Source organism: Thalassophryne amazonica, chromosome 18, assembly GCF_902500255.1.
Source record: "Thalassophryne amazonica chromosome 18, fThaAma1.1, whole genome shotgun sequence".
NCBI lineage: Eukaryota > Metazoa > Chordata > Actinopteri > Batrachoidiformes > Batrachoididae > Thalassophryne > Thalassophryne amazonica.
In genome coordinates, this window is record NC_047120.1 from 31,641,084 (window position 1) to 31,659,243 (window position 18,160).

Genomic DNA, 18,160 nt, shown 5'->3' on the forward strand with positions numbered 1-18,160 from the left:
GGTCTGTGTGGGTATGTAGAGTTTGGTTGCTGACATCTGGTAAGTACTATATTGCGTGTGCGAACATCTAAAGTGGCTGTTCCCTCAAGGTTATGTAGACGGTTACACACACGCGCACATAAAATAACTCGTTGGTGCCAGCGTGCATGTTTGTGCGTGGGATCCCTGGCGAGAATAAGTGTCTTCAAAGTGAGTTTTTCTAGACATTTGATATAATATGCAGAACTCCTCCACACACACATACAGACGCACACAGACACACAACTGCAGCATGTCATTGACAAAGTAGCTGTAACACACGCAAAACAAATACACACATACACTTATACAAGAATGCTTGCACACATGCAGACGCACACACACGTCACGCCACATGATCCTTTGCTGTGCTGACTGTGCTCTTGTCTTCCTTTAAGGTCTGGCACACCTGATGATTGGCGACCAAGGTATGGCCTCCTCTTACTTCACTTCCTGTTGTCCTCTGCTATACCATCACCTCCTTCTTCCTCACCCCCACATCCCTCCACCCCCTTTAATCACCACTTGGCACAGGAGGAAGTTGTCTCTCTAGGCACTGAACGAAGGTCAGTGGTTCTGTAGTTGAGATTTCCTTTTAAATGGCACCATTTGGACACGTAAAAAAAACATTTTGGATTCCCTAAGTGCTTTTTGTGGAATCAATAAGGAGCAATTAAAAAACGATGGTCATTTTTGTTCTTAAAGAGACTGATGAGCCTGAGAACAACTTCTGCTGAGGTATATAATCATGGCGGCTGGCGTAGGAGGGTGTAGGTAGCCGTGGCTTTATGTCAGAGCTTCGGGTCATGGACATGGGGCTAAGGGCCGACTGAGCGGCTGTCTCCACAGATGGTTTGATTTCGTCTTCTTTCTTTCACCTCGCCTCATTTTGCTTGTACTTAAGAATCGGTTTGATGGGGAAGAAGGGAGCACTTGGCGTCTGTGTGCATGCGCTCGTGGCAGGGTTGGATTCAATGACTGCGGCAGCCTTCACAGGAAGCATTCACTTACATTCATCCGCGGCTTTTCATCTGCTTTTTTTGGCATGCACTGCACCGCTCTAACAGGCTCCGCCTCATCCGCGTGCATGTTGTTCTGAACAGATGTTCCAACAATGTGTGAAATCACCGCTGTTATATTTTGACCACCAAATTTTGCAGTGTTTTTGAACACCCGCTCCTTTAAAGATGAACAGAACTCACAATGCCACGTCTCTCTTCTTGCCCTCTTTCTCTTTTTGTTTCCTGCTCTCTCTGTCACCCTTTGGAACACCACCCTCTGTGAATTTAGGAAAGCTCAGAGGTACCCCCTGTCATTCTTTTATGTGTGTGGCTACATTTGCACTGGAACATATGGAAATTGACTGTACTGATTGACAGTAGGGCTGCACGATATATTATTTAAACCATCAGTATCACAATAATCTTACAATATATGCAACATTCATGTTGAATAATGTGCAATATGTCAGATTACATCAATTAAATTAGAGTGTAGGCGAGTAGTGCTGTAGATTGGTGCATGCTGAGATGCTGTCTATTCAAATCAAAATATATTGAAGCAGCATTTCACAAGTGAATCATCACTCTTTGTTCTCCATTGCATTGCTGCTGTGGTGTGTTGCAAACTATACTCCAGATTCTTCATTATTTGGACAGGCACCACAATAAAATATTTTTAAGGCAGTGGTCTGTCAAACAGTGGAGGCTTGTCTGAAGGCACATTCATATTATCACAGGTTTGTGCTCTGCATTCAGCACGGGGAGGGTCCACTGGTCCTAACCTCTTTATATTATTTGATAGTGTACATCACAACCCCAAACGTATTTTAAAATTCACAAATAAATGTAATACTTTCAAATAGGTAACAAACCAGATCCATGTATGTTCAGTTTACAAAAATAAAATATATTCTGTTGACATACACCATTAATCACCTTTAATTGTACTGTTGAATTGAAAATCAACAAATCATGGAAATTCACCATAATTTTTTAATTGTCACACATTTGTAATATTACTTAACCTACTTTAGTGCAACATATAGCCTACCATAAATGTAAAAACAACTTCAACATGGTCTCCTTAATACGAGGACTGGGACTAGTGGACCCTCGGACTAGTGGGAAATTCTGGACCACACGTATCTTTGCCACTCCATAGTCAGTGGCATAAAACGCTATCGTCTATATGTTATACCTGGTCTTAGTGTGATCAGCAACAAGATATCATAAATCCCGTGCAAACAAATTTAGACACATGCCTGTCTGAACAAGCCCAGACATGTCCCACTGTGTCCACGTTCCTATTCATACTATTATATAGAAGAATACCTGCAAATTATTATTTAAAGATGCCAAGACGAGAATTGAAAATTTCAAAGCTGAATATGCAATAGATTTTGCAGTTACTGATGAAGATTTTGCAGACTCACTCACTAAGTCATTATGTCTGTGCATGCCCTGCTAATTGCAGGAAACAGCATATACAATACACAATACATTTCTCCTGCTTTGTTCCAAATGCCAAACATTTCCAGCATTCGCTACGTCTTTAGCTTCACACATTAGCTGCACTTAATTCAGCATTCAATCTATTTTCACAAGAGACTGCTGCATCTGCATGCTGACATTTCTTTGGGTTTCCTTTTTTAAGCCTTTGCCTTCATAGGAAACTAATCTGTTGCTGCACAAACCTGGAAATTCTGACACAGATGCCATTAGCATTAGCTTCTCATTTTTTGTTAGTACAGTCATGCCCCTAACCTATATTCACAAAATTCAAATTGTTGCATTGTCGCAACTCAGCTAGCTTGAACTTTTAATGCAATGCACCTTTGCAGTGCACATCACAATCCTCTGTGCATGACTGCTGGAATGCACCATGCACACAAAAATGGAGAAGCTTAAAATATGAGCATCATTTTTTTTTTTAACGCTGTAATGCATCATGGAAGCAGCTCTACTTGTGAAGAATCGCTTCACCTCACAGCAAACACATTCATCCAGCTTATGAGCTCTGTGGAGCTGCTTGCTTGTTTTAACTATTGTGCGGTAAATGCATAAATTATTCCAAAACCAGGGGTTCTCAAACCGCTAGGCAAATCATCGCAGGGTCACCACCCCTGCCTGGAGAGAAAAATGTAAAGTGCAAATTAATGCAAATGACACTGTCTCATGTGGTTAAAAAAAGACCATTTATTTAAGATGATATTTATTGTATAAACAGAATTTTCACATGGAATTAAAATGAGTAAAAGTAAAATGGAAGCAGACTGAGTTTGATCATGTGATTTCAATACAATTAAAATAGGCTGTTTTTTTTTTTGTTTTTTTTTGCTGTTTCCCACAATATTAGTTTGATCAATTTTGGGAAAGTGTTCAAGAAATGTTCATGAATGACAGTGTGCTTTGCAGGGCTGTGAGTGACAAGTACGAAGCTCATCATTCATTTATAGTTAGAATTTGTTCAAATTGTGCGTGTTCAGAAGCACTGGAGTTTGCATATAACAGCAACTTGACATTACATTTATTGTAGCTCCAAAATCTAAGCTGTTGTTTCACAAGAGAGAAATTATGTAGAATTTTTCAGTGTAATACAAAATCATTACGTAAGCCAAAATTTCTCAATATGACTTTTTGCTAATATCGTTCAGCCCTAATTGGCAGGTTGTGTGTATGGTAATAAAGCGGCTTTACATTCAATCATTTGGTTGCCATTAAATCGGAATGTTTCATTTTGGGCCAGGTAAGCTGCCAATGCATGCATGTGTGAGTGCACTCAAATTCAGTGTGTGTGTGTGTGTGTGTGTGTGTGTGTACATGTGTGTGACTGAATCCAAGCTCCCAGCCTTGTTTTTTTTTTTTAAATTTGAAGGTAGGTGCTGCTCAGATGGCTTTGCTCTGCATGACTCTGATGAATGCACTGATTGGTCCACATGAAGACAGGCCGGGCCTTGGCAAGCTGGTTTGAGTCCATTGTGCTCTGTGATTGGGCGAGAGAAGACGTGATGACAGCTTTCCTGTTGTGACAAGGCCGCCGCATATTCAGTGAAACATGCTTTTTTAATGAACTATTCATCCAAGTCTGGATAGAAATGTGAATAGAGCAGAAATTATGTCTCTGCATTGAGGTGTCTGTTCTGCAAAGTGCTTCTATCTCGGGATTTTTCTGTTTTGATTGCTAAATAAGCTGCTGATTTCTGCCTTAAAACATCCAGGTGGCGGTTAAAATTTAACTGTGTCGTCTGGCTTATGTTCAGCATTTTAAATCACCTGCCTAAGTACTGACATGTATTAACATATGTTTGCAGCAATAGTACACTGTGTATTCAGTGTGTTTGTCTATCATGGAAGCCCTCACTATTACAAATATTTGGATTGTGATAGACTGGAAAGTAGTACCGTGGCTGATTTTTCTTTTCTTTCTTTCTTTTTTTAATCTTTGAAGTCTCTTCAGAAAGTTGTGTGTGTGCATGTGTGTTTTTGCTCTGCATACTGAGATGTAAAGGCTGTCAAATGGCAAAGACGGAGCCTAGCTTAGGTTAGCTCAGCGTAAAGAGGCTTTTTGAGGACCCCGCAAAGCTGAAATGAGTTTCTTTGAGGGTGGCGGATTGGATAGGTGGTGGTGTCTTAGAACGATATCTAGAATGTGTGTTTGTGTGTATGGGTTTACGTGTGCGCACGCACGCTCAAGAAATTGAGAGAACGAGACCGTCTGTGAGCGAAGCACGAAAGGAGTGAATGATAGAGAGGGAGGGAGACAGATAAAGTGAATCGTCTTTTCTTCTGTGATGTCGTGCAGCCGTCTGTATCTGCAAAGGGACAGCAGCGCTACTGTCTGCTCCCCCCAACACCCCAACTCATCCCCGCCCCTTTCAGCCCAGCCAGTCTCCAAGGGACATCGGCCCTGATGAGGAGCCTCGGACCTTACACCTCCTCCATAAAACACAGCCATCATTCTCCATGGATGATACCCACGGATCACTAATTACTTTGAGTGGGTGAAAATACACGAATTGTGGAAGGAAGAAAGAAAAGCACCAAATTGGATTTTCATAAGTATTGGGCAACCAAAGGAAGAGGGGAAATTGATTTTTTTTTTCTTTTTGTGAATAGTATTGAGCAGCAATAATCTGGATGGAAAATGTATTTGGAGCTATGAAGCAGATTTTGCCCTTTCTCTCCTCTATGTCTGGTCAAGAATAGACCTTGAAAGGTTCTGGGCATATGAGTGTGTGTAACTTCTGAATAGGACTGAAGAATGTAATTGGCAGCAATTTTTATGCAAAATTTTTATTTGTTTTGCCTGAAGTAAGTAGTCGATCAGCATAAAAATGAATTTATAGAAACATATGTTGCTGTAGAAAGGCTTTAGTAACGTGGCTTATACATGGGGGGGGGAGCAATTACGGACTGTTATGGACTGTTTAACAAGCTTGCATTAAGATGTAATAATGTAATAAACAATAATGTATAAACAAAATTTTATGATACCCCTTTTATATTATATAAAGTCTATAATACAACATTTATAAAGTGTTAAGAAATTAGATTTTCTGTTGAATTACTGATGAAGAGAATTTTTTTTATCTAAATCTTAAAGATAATCTAAATCTGTCTAAAACCCTTGCACTGTAATATTTACTAAATATGTATTTATTCATAGCATTGGTAATATTTTCAGGGTGTTGGACTGTTGGTCAGACAATTTGTGACATCACTTATGTTTTTGCACTCTTTTCAAACAACAGTTTGTGAAATTAGCTGACAGATTAATTGTTAATGAAACAAGGACATTTGGAGAAAGCATAATGCTGCCAATGAGGATGACAAATTCCCCAAGCATGTATGACTTCTACATTTGTCTCATTCTGATTCAGAAAGAATCCAGATGGTCTAGTTTTTCTTCAGATTGTAACCAGCTCATCCTGTCAACATTTACTCCCATGCCATTACATTACCTCAGAATTACTCGACAATTTATAACTAGGAATAAAATATTCCGTGCAAACATACCACTTCTAATTTTATCTCATTGTGGAGTTGATGACCTGGACTGATTCCAAAGATAACTTTGTGTTCTAAAATGGCATATCAATTGATGAGGTGATCTGTCATTCTACTAACATAATAAATAATTTCAATAACTGACTGAATAACTAACTGTGCACCACTGCTTTATGTTCACTTACCTTGGAAGATGAAATTTGGTGGAAATATTTCATATTAACAAACAAGCGACAAAGAACCCAGAGTAGTGATGGCAAGACGATGCCTCATTGAAATATAAAAACTCTGGCACTTCATCAGGTCTCTTAGCCAAGTGCTTCATCAAAAGCTTCATTAATTGAAGCCTCATTTAACAACACATTAGATACTGCTAACATCTACCGGTCAAGTAATGTACAGTATACTTACAATGATATTACAAGCTGGAAGCCATACAGCATATGTGTCATACTGTAGTCATTATTGATTGATTTATTGATTTAATCATTTGCAGACAACTCAGTGTTTTCATATTTACTGAGAGTTAGATTATTTTTCAGCTGTACGTTGACGTTGCAGTGTGGTGCTCATTTGATTTGGCTTCTCTCTTTTTCCTTTTAGTCTTTTTTTCTGGGTGGAACATCAGTCGATTTAAGTGGTTCTGGTTTTAAATCTTAGCGGATGCTTGTCCAGCTAATAATGTTTGTATGTCTGCATGTGCACGTGTTCTTCTTATCAATCCCGCAGTCTGTGTACAACATAGACAAGGTGTTTGCCTCAATTTTATGTGACCTTTACACGTGCACGGGTGTGAATGCCCATACGTCCACACATACAATAACCTTTACAGAATGCCTGCTGAGTAGGTGAGTGAGTGTGCGTCCAGCGTAAATATGCATGAGTAAGGATGCCTGCACATATTCTTCACGGTCAGTGGATGAAGGCAGCAGAGAGCGCATGGTGTGTGTGTGTGTGTGTGTGTGTGTGTGTGTGTGTGTGTGTGTGTGTGTGTGTGTGTGTGTGTGTGTGTGTGTGTGTGTGTGTGTGTGTGTGTGTGTGTGTGGTGTTAAGGGGAGGTGGATTATGAGTCATCACTTGTGACTCATGAAATGTTGGCAATCAAAGTAGCGCATTTTAACACATTGTCTTATGGCAAAAGCACGCAGATGGACGCACCCGCCACTCGGGCTGCAGGCATGTTCCGCGTCACACCGTTTGGATTTTTATTTTCTGTACATGTTCTCCCTGCACCTCTCTGGCTGTGTCGTGACGTGTGCATGCTCTTCTCCCAGCCACACATACACGCAAAAGGGATGAACACATTCCATGCTGACGACACCATATGTGAGGTTGTTAGCGGTATTAGAAGCCAAGGTAAAAGGAAACAGCCTCCTCAGAGTCCTCCGTGTAATCTTATCACCCTTTGGTAGTTCTAACAAGTTTAATGCTTTCTTCAAAATGTTTTTAATCAAATGCAGGCTTAAAATCTGAATTTAACAAACATGGTTTGTATTTGTTTAATTAGTTTCACAAAAACCTCAATTTCATTGGTGGAAGCTGCTTTGCATTTCTGACTGTAGAGTTGCCACTCAAAATGTGATTTTTAGCGTATCCACATTGTATCTAGTTTTTTTTTTTTTTTTTTTTTTGGCAGTCTGGACAGTGAAAAACCACATGAGAGCGATTTTTCCAGAGCGGATACAGAGCTGGATTGAAATGTGATTCAAATCATATTTTTGCAAATACGTTTCAATCTAAATGTCTCGGTCTCTCAAATAGGATTTCAAAGTGTTCTCTCACAGCGTGACATAAACAATGATGATGCATTTCCAGAGGGACGGAAATTGATTCAAGGCGCTTTACCTGTTGTGTGGGCCGCTGAAGAGGAGGTACTGCTGGCCCACCGCCACTAGAGGGCACCCTGCCTGGAGTGCGGGCTCCAGGCACCGGAGGGCGCTGCCGCCTTACCAAAGAGGTAACCATCTCAGCCTGCACACACGTGTAACTTTAATTGTATTCTCGTTTGATTATCTGTAGGACAGCTGACTACTAGACAACATTCGGATAAGTACTCACCTTCCTACATTGTTGTTGACGAGAGGTGGAGGTGGACTCTCCACCCTCCGTGTTGCTGGGTGCAGCCGCATCCACACCTGACTGTTTCTGTTTCTTGCCAGCAGTACCGGATCCGACGAGCGGAGGCAGTGGCCACCTGGGAATTCGGGACTTGGCGGCTCCAGTATTCCCGGGGTTCGGTGGCAGAGGAAATCGGGTTGGTTCCGGTTCGACTTGGACAGACGTCTCCTATCGTCGAGCCTGCCCACACGACACCGTTGTAATTGGACTCCATTTCAATATTGGAATCGGTTGTATTTGTTGTGCCTGTTTCACAGCAGTAAAAGCAGTGTTATTCGACTCCTCCATTGTCCGTTCATTTGCGCCCCCTGTTGTGGGTCCGTGTTCCTACACTTTCACAACAGGATATCTCGGCCAGCGTCATGGATCCCGAGGGGCGTCAACCGGCTGTTGAACGGCCAATGGAAGAACAGGACGCGCAGGCGTCTGCAGGAGGGGTAATCGGTGAGTTGCAGCGGATCCTCTCCGCTTTCACGACTCGGTTAGATTTGATGACCGAGCAGAACGTCCTCCTGAACCGCAGGATGGAGGCTCTCGCCGCGCAGGTGGAAGCGCGCCCTCCGGGCGCCGCTGCGGCTCTCCCTCCCGTAGACCCTGTGCATAACATTGACGTTCCACTGGTCGTTCAACGACCCCTCCCACCTTCCCCGGAAGCATACATAAGCCCCCCAGAGCCGTACGGAGGCTGTGTGGAGACGTGCGCGGATTTTCTTATGCAGTGTTCGCTCGTCTTCGCACAGCGTCCAGTCATGTACGCGACCGATGCTAGCAAGGTAGCTTATGTAATAAACCTGCTTCGCGGCGAGGCACGTGCTTGGGCTACAGCGCTCTGGGAGCAAAAGTCACGGCTCCTTCAGACATATGATGGGTTTGTGAGGGAGTTCAGAACCGTGTTCGATCACCCCAATAGAGGAGAAACCGCTTCAACCGTGCTACTGTCGATGAGACAGGGGCGTCGGCGCGCAGCTGCCTATGCAGTCGACTTCCGCATCGCGGCTGCGAGGTCCGGCTGGAATAGCACTGCCCTCCGCGCCGCCTTTGTAAACGGACTGTCGTTGGTTCTCAAGGAGCACCTGGTGGCTAAGGACGAACCGCAGGATTTAGACGGGCTCATCGATCTTGTCATACGGTTGGACAACCGGTTAGAAGAACGTCGGCGGGAACGAGACGAAGGGCGTGGCCGGGCACGCGCCGTCCCTCTCCCTTCCGGATCCGACCACGCTCCGCCTTCCCCACGCTCCACGGCCCCTGCGCTCCGTGGGGCCACGGCTCCCCCCTGCTGACGAAGCTAAAGACACGAGTAGGGCAACATTTAGGGCACCAGATGCACAGAGGAGGCAGGCCCACGGAGCTTGTTTTGTTTGTGGCTCGACAGAGCACCACGTAAGAGACTGCCCCGAGCGGTCAAACTCCAAACGCCCGCTCCTAGAGACTGGGCTAGGGGTGGGTCGAGACATTCACGTGGGACACACCCACATTGCTACACGACTCCCAGTCACGATCCTCTATGAGGACTCAACCCTGAAGGCCCCAGCACTGGTGGACATGGGCTCTGAGGGGAATCTGTTGGATAGCAGATGGGCTAGGGAGATAGGGCTCCCTCTGGTGGCGCTTACCTCACCTGTACAGGTTTGGGCACTAGATGGCTCCCTTCTCCCTCCGATCACGCATAAGACACCACCTGTAACTCTGGTGGTGTCAGGGAATCACCGGGAGGTGATCGAGTTTTTTGTGACTCAGGCCACCTCCCGTGTGGTTTTAGGATTTCCCTGGATGTTGAAGCACAATCCCTGGATTGATTGGCTGTCCGGGGTAGTGGTTCAGTGGAGCGAGACCTGCCATCGGGTGTGTCTAGGTTCCTCGGTTCCTCCCGGCTCCCGAGCTAAGGAGGAGGTCAGAGTCCCGCCCAATCTGGGGACGGTGCCGGTGGAGTACCATGACCTTGTCGACGTGTTCAGCAAGGATCTGGCGCTCACTCTTCCTCCCCACCGTCCTTATGATTGTGCCATTGATTTGGTTCCGGGCAGTGAGTTCCCGTCCAGCAGGCTGTACAACCTCTCACGGCCTGAGCGCGAATCAATGGAGACCTACATCCGGGACTCGTTAGCTGCCGGGTTGATCCGGAATTCCACCTCCCCGATGGGTGCAGGTTTCTTTTTTGTGGGTAAAAAAGACGGCGGTCTTCGTCCATGCATTGATTATAGGGGGCTGAACGAGATCACGGTTCGCAATCGATACCCGTTGCCCCTGTTGGATTCAGTGTTCACGCCCCTGCATGGAGCCCAAATATTCACTAAGCTCGATCTTAGAAATGCGTATCACCTGGTTCGGATCCAGAAGGGAGACGAGTGGAAGACGGCATTTAACACCCCCTTGGGGCACTTTGAGTACCTGGTCATGCCGTTCGGTCTCACAAACGCTCCCGCGACTTTCCAAGCGTTGGTTAACGATGTCTTGCGGGATTTCCTGCACCGGTTCATCTTCGTATATCTGGACGATATTCTCATCTTTTCTCCGGATCCTGAGACCCATGTCCTGCATGTACGTCAGGTCCTGCAGCGGTTGTTGGAGAACCGGCTGTTTGTGAAGGGCGAGAAGTGTGAGTTCCACCGCACGTCTTTGTCCTTCTTGGGGTTTATTATCTCCTCCAACTCCGTCGCTCCTGATCCGGCCAAGGTCGCGGCGGTGAGAGACTGGCCCCAACCCACAAGCCGTAGGAAGTTGCAACAGTTCCTAGGCTTTGCCAATTTCTACAGGAGGTTCATTAAGGGCTACAGTCAGGTAGTTAGCCCCCTGACAGCCCTGACCTCTCCAAAAGTCCCCTTCACCTGGTCGGATCGTTGCGATGCCGCGTTCAAGGAGTTGAAACGGCGCTTCTTGTCTGCACCTGTTCTGGTGCAGCCCGATCCTAGTCGCCAGTTAGTGGTTGAAGTGGATGCCTCGGACTCAGGGATAGGAGCCGTGCTATCCCAGAGCGGAAAGACCGATAAGGTCCTTCACCCGTGTGCCTATTTTTCCTGCAGGTTGACCCCAACCGAACGGAACTATGACGTCGGCAATCGAGAGCTCCTTGTGGTGAAAGAGGCTCTTGAGGAGTGGAGACATCTGTTGGAGGGAACGTCAGTGCCGTTCACGGTTTTCACTGACCACCGGAACCTGGAGTATATCAGGACCGCCAAGCGGCTGAATCCCAGGCAAGCCCGCTGGTCACTGTTCTTCGGCCATTTTGACTTCCGGATCACCTACCGTCCCGGGACCAAAAATCAAAGATCGGATGCCTTGTCCCGGGTACATGAAGATGAGGTCAAAACGGAGTCGTCGGATCCCCCGGATCCCATCATCCCGGAGTCCGCTATCGTGGCCGCCCTTACCTGGGACGTGGAGAAGACCGTCCGGGAGGCCCTGACACGAGACCCGGACCCCGGAACCGGACCGAAGAACAGACTCTACGTCCCACCAGAGGCCAGGGCTGCGGTCCTGGACTTCTGTCACGGTTCTAAGCTCTCCTGTCATCCTGGGGTGCGAAGAACCGTGGCAGTCGTCCGGCAGCGCTTCTGGTGGGCGTCCCTGGAGGCCGACGTCCGGGGTTACATCCAGGCCTGTACCACCTGCGCCAGGGGCAAGGCCGACCACCGCAAGACATCGGGTTTGCTACAGCCGCTGCCCGTGCCTCATCGCCCCTGGTCTCACATCGGCCTGGATTTTGTCACGGGCCTCCCGCCGTCCCAGGGAAACACCGTAATCCTCACGATAGTGGACTGATTCTCCAAGGCGGCCCACTTCGTGGCCCTCCCGAAGCTACCAACGGCCCAGGAGACAGCGGACCTCCTAGTCCACCACGTCGTCCGTCTGCATGGGATACCATCAGACATCGTCTCCGATCGCGGTCCCCAGTTCTCCTCGCATGTTTGGAGGAGCTTTTGCCGGGAACTGGGGGCCACGGTCAGTCTCTCGTCCGGGTATCACCCCCAGACCAACGGACAAGCAGAACGGGCCAACCAGGAGATGGAGCAGACCCTACACTGCGTGACAGCCGCGCACCCGACGGCCTGGAGTACCCACCTGGCCTGGATCGAGTACGCCCACAACAGTCAAGTGTCGTCAGCCACCGGCCTCTCCCCTTTCGAGGTGTGCTTGGGGTATCAACCCCCGTTGTTTCCGGTGGTTGAGGGGGAGGTCGGTGTGCCCTCGGTCCAGGCCCACCTACGGAAGTGCCGTCGGGTGTGGCGTGCCGCCCGTTCTGCTTTGTTAAGGGCCCGGACGAGGGCGAAGAACCATGCAGACCGGCGGCGGGCCCCGGCTCCCACGTATCGTCCCGGGCAGGAAGTGTGGTTGTCCACCAAGGACATTCCCCTACAAGTGGACTCCCCAAAACTGCAAGAACGATACATCGGTCCGTATAAGATACTTAAGGTCATCAATCCCGCCGCAGTGAGGCTCCAGCTTCCGGCCTCACTGCGGATTCACCCAGTGTTCCATGTCTCTAGGATTAAGCCTCATCACACCTCACCCCTCTGCACTCCGGGTCCGGCGCCACCTCCTGCCCGGATCATCGACGGAGAGCCGGCTTGGACCGTGCGCCGGCTCCTCGACGTCCGACGGATGGGCCGGGGTTTTCAGTATCTGGTGGACTGGGAGGGGTACGGCCCCGAAGAACGCTCCTGGGTGAAGAAGGGCTTCATCCTGGACCCGGCCCTCCTGGCCGACTTCTACCGTCGCCACCCTGACAAGCCCGGTCGTGCGCCAGGAGGCGCCCGTTGAGGGGGGGGGTCCTGTTGTGTGGGCCGCTGAAGAGGAGGTACTGCTGGCCCACCGCCACTAGAGGGCGCCCTGCCTGGAGTGCGGGCTCCAGGCACCGGAGGGCGCTGCCGCCTTACCAAAGAGGTAACCATCTCAGCCTGCACACACGTGTAACTTTAATTGTATTCTCGTTTGATTATCTGTAGGACAGCTGACTACTAGACAACATTCGGATAAGTACTTACCTTCCTACATTGTTGTTGACGAGAGGTGGAGGTGGACTCTCCACCCTCCGTGTTGCTGGGTGCAGCCGCATCCACACCTGACTGTTTCTGTTTCTTGCCAGCAGTACCGGATCCGACGAGCGGAGGCAGTGGCCACCTGGGAATTCGGGACTTGGCGGCTCCAGTATTCCCGGGGTTCGGTGGCAGAGGAAATCGGGTTGGTTCCGGTTCGACTTGGACAGACGTCTCCTATCGTCGAGCCTGCCCACACGACACCGTTGTAATTGGACTCCATTTCAATATTGTAATCGGTTGTATTTGATGTGCCTGTTTCACAGCAGTAAAAGCAGTGTTATTCGACTCCTCCATTGTCCGTTCATTTGCGCCCCCTGTTGTGGGTCCGTGTTCCTACACTTTCACAACATTACCTGTAGAGTTGGAATGAGTGGAAAAAAGTTGCAAACAATGGTCACAAGCAATGAACCATGGTGGCAAAACTCAGCGGTCTCTGTCACTTCCTTACAATTACAGCAAAGTTGGTAACGCCGCTCCACACAATTATTTCGGACAGAAACTGGCAGGGTTCTCTGTCATCCATGGTTTTCCTGGGCGTAGCCTGTTACCATAGCAATCAGCATGGATTGACTATGTCAATGTGTCAGCGTGGAGACACAGATCAGATCTGGTCACTTGCTACATATAATGTGGACAGTCAGTCAGTGAGATTTGATTTGAATAATCTTTGTAAGAAATTTGATTTTAACTGGCAGTGTAAACAAGGCCTCAGACTCAAGTTTCTTTGATTTAAAAATAATTTATCTCATTTGCAATCTGCAATTTGAGTACTTACATTTTCAAATATAAACACTTGACCACATTGGAATAAATAGCATAAGGTGTTGTAACGAGAGCTGTGTGTAGCTTGTACATTTTCCATTGTACAGCCCAAACAAGTGAACCGAAGTTAATTTAAGAAGTCCTTTATGCGCAACATTGCTGCATCTGCATTTGAAGGCTAATGTGAATAGTGCTAACAGCTAGCACTGCTAGCTTCCAGAATGAGACTCTTATGTGCAAATTGCTTCCTTACAAGATATACTGACACATATTTATTTGTACCAAACGCACATAAATGAATAAAAGTGTACAGCACACTGTTCCATTTCACTTCAGATAGTCATGTAGTTTAAATTAGGGATGGTCAGTGGGATATCTAAAAAAATAAAAATAAAAATCCATCAACAGATTTCAGTGCAGTTTGTTGGAGATGTAGGTCTTAGGTTGAAGTAGAGTTGGGTGCGGACATAGAAATAAAATACTTTTTATTGATAAATTTACAATACGTCCTATTGATTTCTATGTTATTTTTACTTCAACACAGATCACTACTGGAGGACTTGGTGGGGGATAAACAAAGGAAGACTTAAATTGGCATACAGTTGAAGTTGTATGACCTTACATTGATCAACAGTAAACCCTCAAGTTTTTTTATTTGACTACAAGTGTATAACATTGGGCTCAAAACATTAATATAATCCTCACAAAACCAGAGATTTTCCATTTTATTGTTTCAAAATCCAGGGACCTTGGATGGCGTGAAATCAAAAGTTACCGTTGCTAATTTTCATTTACCTTAAAGGATTGTTTTTCCTTCCAGTATCACAGCATTACCAGTTTGTATCACGACATCTAAAGTTCTGCTGTCGAAAATATATTTTTCTGATATCCTAGAGTTGCCAAGATTCTTGCTAGAAGGCTTCGTTTGCATTGTTCATGGTTTATATTCAATTTAAAATATTGTTATACGCATGTTAGCAGTGCAGACGCAAAAAAAAAAAAAAAAAAAAAATTGCAAGACAGAAAAGTGAGCAGTACCCAACTGGAGTTGACAGAGAGCCTTTTGGTGTTAAGAGCAAGTGTCTGGTGATTGGCTGCCTGCCTGACTGGCATGAATTTGCTTCCCAATGGCCACATTTTGGACTGTCAAAAAAAAAAAACCAAACCTGTGAACAACTACGTTTTAGTGCCTCTGGTCATCAGATGCAGTACAGCCATTGTCACAAAGTTTTTGTTTTCTTTTATTTTTTGTGACTGCAGAATGCAGCATGTTTTTAGATACAACATATCCAGTAATGACACCAGTTCTGCTTCTAGTCTCCACTGCTAGCACCCATTACGATGTTGTAGTACAACACTCATTAATGCTTAACACCCATGGAGTTCTTGTAATGAAAGTAACAGCAGTACACGCAGAGCTCTACCCCCACATTATCAGCAAGATGCACAGTTAGAATTCACCGTGGGGAATGTTTTGCAGTCCCACTGATAAATGCATACATTCACTGGCAGTTTTGTACAATTACCATCCTGTTTGTAAGTGGACACATTACCGTTTTCACACATTCATTGCAATGCTAATATGTTACACACAAAGCCCGACCAGCTGCTAATTGCCTAAATATAAAGACATCAGCAGACCCCCCATTTATAGAGGATGAAGGAGAAAGATGGAGTTGAGGTTGAGGGAGGGGTAAAATGGTGATGGGGAAGAACGATAGCAGAAAGTGGGAAAAGAGCGGTGGAATGAGAAGGTCGTCGAAGTAGAGGGAGATGAGAAGGGAGATAAGACTGCAGCATTTCACAGCGGGGGCGCTGCTTCTCTCCTAGGACTCCTCGACTTGATCAAGTCTCACGCAGTATTCATCGGTAATGCAGATACCTCATCCCACTTGCACACAAACCACGACACAACCCACTTGTTTTCAAATAAAGAGACCGAATTAGATGGTCTGAGTTCCAATTTCGCTTTTACTCCTTTTTCTGCAATTTGCTGTCTGTGTCAGACGGTGCTCGGGGTAGCAGCTCGATTGGCGATACACTTTGCTACCTCATCTGGCATTTAAAGTTAATTTCTTTGCTGTTTTGCAAACCTTTGAATAAGCATGTACACACTCACAGGTGTGCACAAAACATTCACTTTTTATAGCGTCTGTGCAGTGCAGTCATTAAAAAACAGCCAGAGCATGCTTGAGAGCGCACACTGTGCCCTTGGGGAGATGATGGTCTAGTGGTTAAGGCGTTGGGCTTTTGACCAGAAGATCCTCGGTTTAAATCCCAGTTGCTCCCAGTGTGTAGTGAGCGTCTGATGCAGATGGAAAGGCGCTATATAAATGCAGTCCATTTACGATTTACACTGTGCATTTGCTGATATGTCCTAGAGTGTTACCCAAACTTTACTGGCATCACCCCTTTTTTAAATCCACCTCAAAAATTCCAGTTGGCTCTGACTTTGAAGCTTTGCACCAAATTTTGAGGAATTTGGTTCATTGTTCCAACACTGTTATTTCAATTTTGGTTGTTTTAAATTAACAAGCTCTGCCCTGAAATACATCATACAGCATACCTTAAGCCCTGGTCACACATCACTAACGAAGACAACAAAGCCAAAACGAAACAAGAAATCTGGACCTACGTTGACTTTCGGAGACATTGTTTAACCATTGTCCAGCTTCGTTCCTGTAGCTGACGCTTCGCCAGAATTTTCAAACTGTTGAAAAAAGTAAACGAATCCTGATGACAACCTCAGTTCATGCGTATTCCATTTTGCTTTCTGTGTTGATGGTTCCTTATCGTTTGCGTAGTTCCCGTACCATCAGCATTCCATTTGGTTGTCGTCCAACTTTGCTCAACCTCCCAAGTCTTGCACGAACATTGACAATATCAGAATGGATCAATAACTAAAGCCCAGACGAGCTGAACTTGACTCGTCCATGTGTGGGATGAAAAGCAACGTTTTCATACAGAAACAATAGCGGCAAGAACGTTTCATCAACTACTTTAACTATTTACGCACGTTCCAGCTGTCTGTGGCACACACGCACGCGTTGGTGTTGTGAAGACAAACCATTGTCAAGACAACCAGATCTCACACCTGCAGGTGCTGTGGAGAGTGCAGGGTGGTTGCAGAGATGATCACAGGCTGACGCTCGGTCTGATACCCGCTGTCAAGTCACATCATCATGAATGTTTTGTTTTGATTTCGTTCAAAAGCGTCAAGTCCCCTTTCATTTCGTTTTTTTTTTTTTTTTTTTAGTTTCAGTTTTGTTTCGTTCTTTGATGCACTCTGGACTCGCAGGGTTTTCGGTGATAGTAGAGGTGCTGGCTTATTTGTCCAGTTTTTCATGACAATTTGTGACTTTGTGACTCTTTTTCCTTTGTTCAGCTGTCGCCGTATCTTGTGTGACTGGGCCCTTAACTGTCCTGCCCCACACTGAAACAAAGGAAACGTGGCATTAAAGTGCATATCACTAGCAAATAAGATGTCAAATGAGCTGACTATTCTAAGGAATTATGACAATATTGTATTTAGTTTTATTTTTAGTGCTATTTGCCTAGAGAAATTAAGGCATAAACATGGCAAAATCAACATGATTTCGCCTGCCTCTGATAAATGCTCAGAAACCTCAAGCTGTGAGGAATACAAATTTTGGTGAGATCATCTCATGTCACGCCCTTAAAATGAATGGGGGTAGATATCATTTTTTACAGTGTCAACTCAGTGTTTTTGTGGACTTTGATGGTAAATATGTCAAAATAGTTAAAAATCTGTGTTTTGCAAGGATGTAGACACATGACTATCGTTGCTTATTAGGTAGACAGATTTTCCAAAGATATTTTGAGGAGGAAAGTGATTTTTTTTTTTTTTTTTTTTTTTTTAATAGTGTGTCTCGGACAAACAGTGCAAGTGTAGCCCAGCACAATGTGAGAATGGTCTTCAAAACGTGGATCTGATCACAAATTTTATCCTTTCCTTTCATGTGGCCATGAGAAAATTCTTAACAAAGCATGTTTCCTCTCCCAAAAACGTGGTTTGTGCCGCAGCATCGCATCATGCCATGCTAAGCTAAGATGGTACATGCAGGATACCAACCAGTTGCACTGCGCAAGCCGCTTCTGTGAGTGGCTGCTGTTAACAGAACAGCTGTGACGTGAACCAGCTTCACCGTTTGTGTGATTGGCCAAGCTGAGCTAAACCAGTAGCTAAACTGCTAC

General features: G+C 45.7%; 1 protein-coding gene across 1 annotated transcript in view; it reads left to right on the forward strand.

Annotated features, from left to right (window-relative positions):
- Positions 1–18,160, forward strand: part of nrxn1a (neurexin 1a) — a 172,533-nt gene that overhangs the window by 20,015 nt on the left and 134,358 nt on the right. Inside the window, 2 exon segments of the mRNA XM_034194510.1 lie at positions 417–446; positions 1,309–1,320. Of these exon segments, the coding sequence (XP_034050401.1) occupies positions 417–446; positions 1,309–1,320 (42 nt within the window).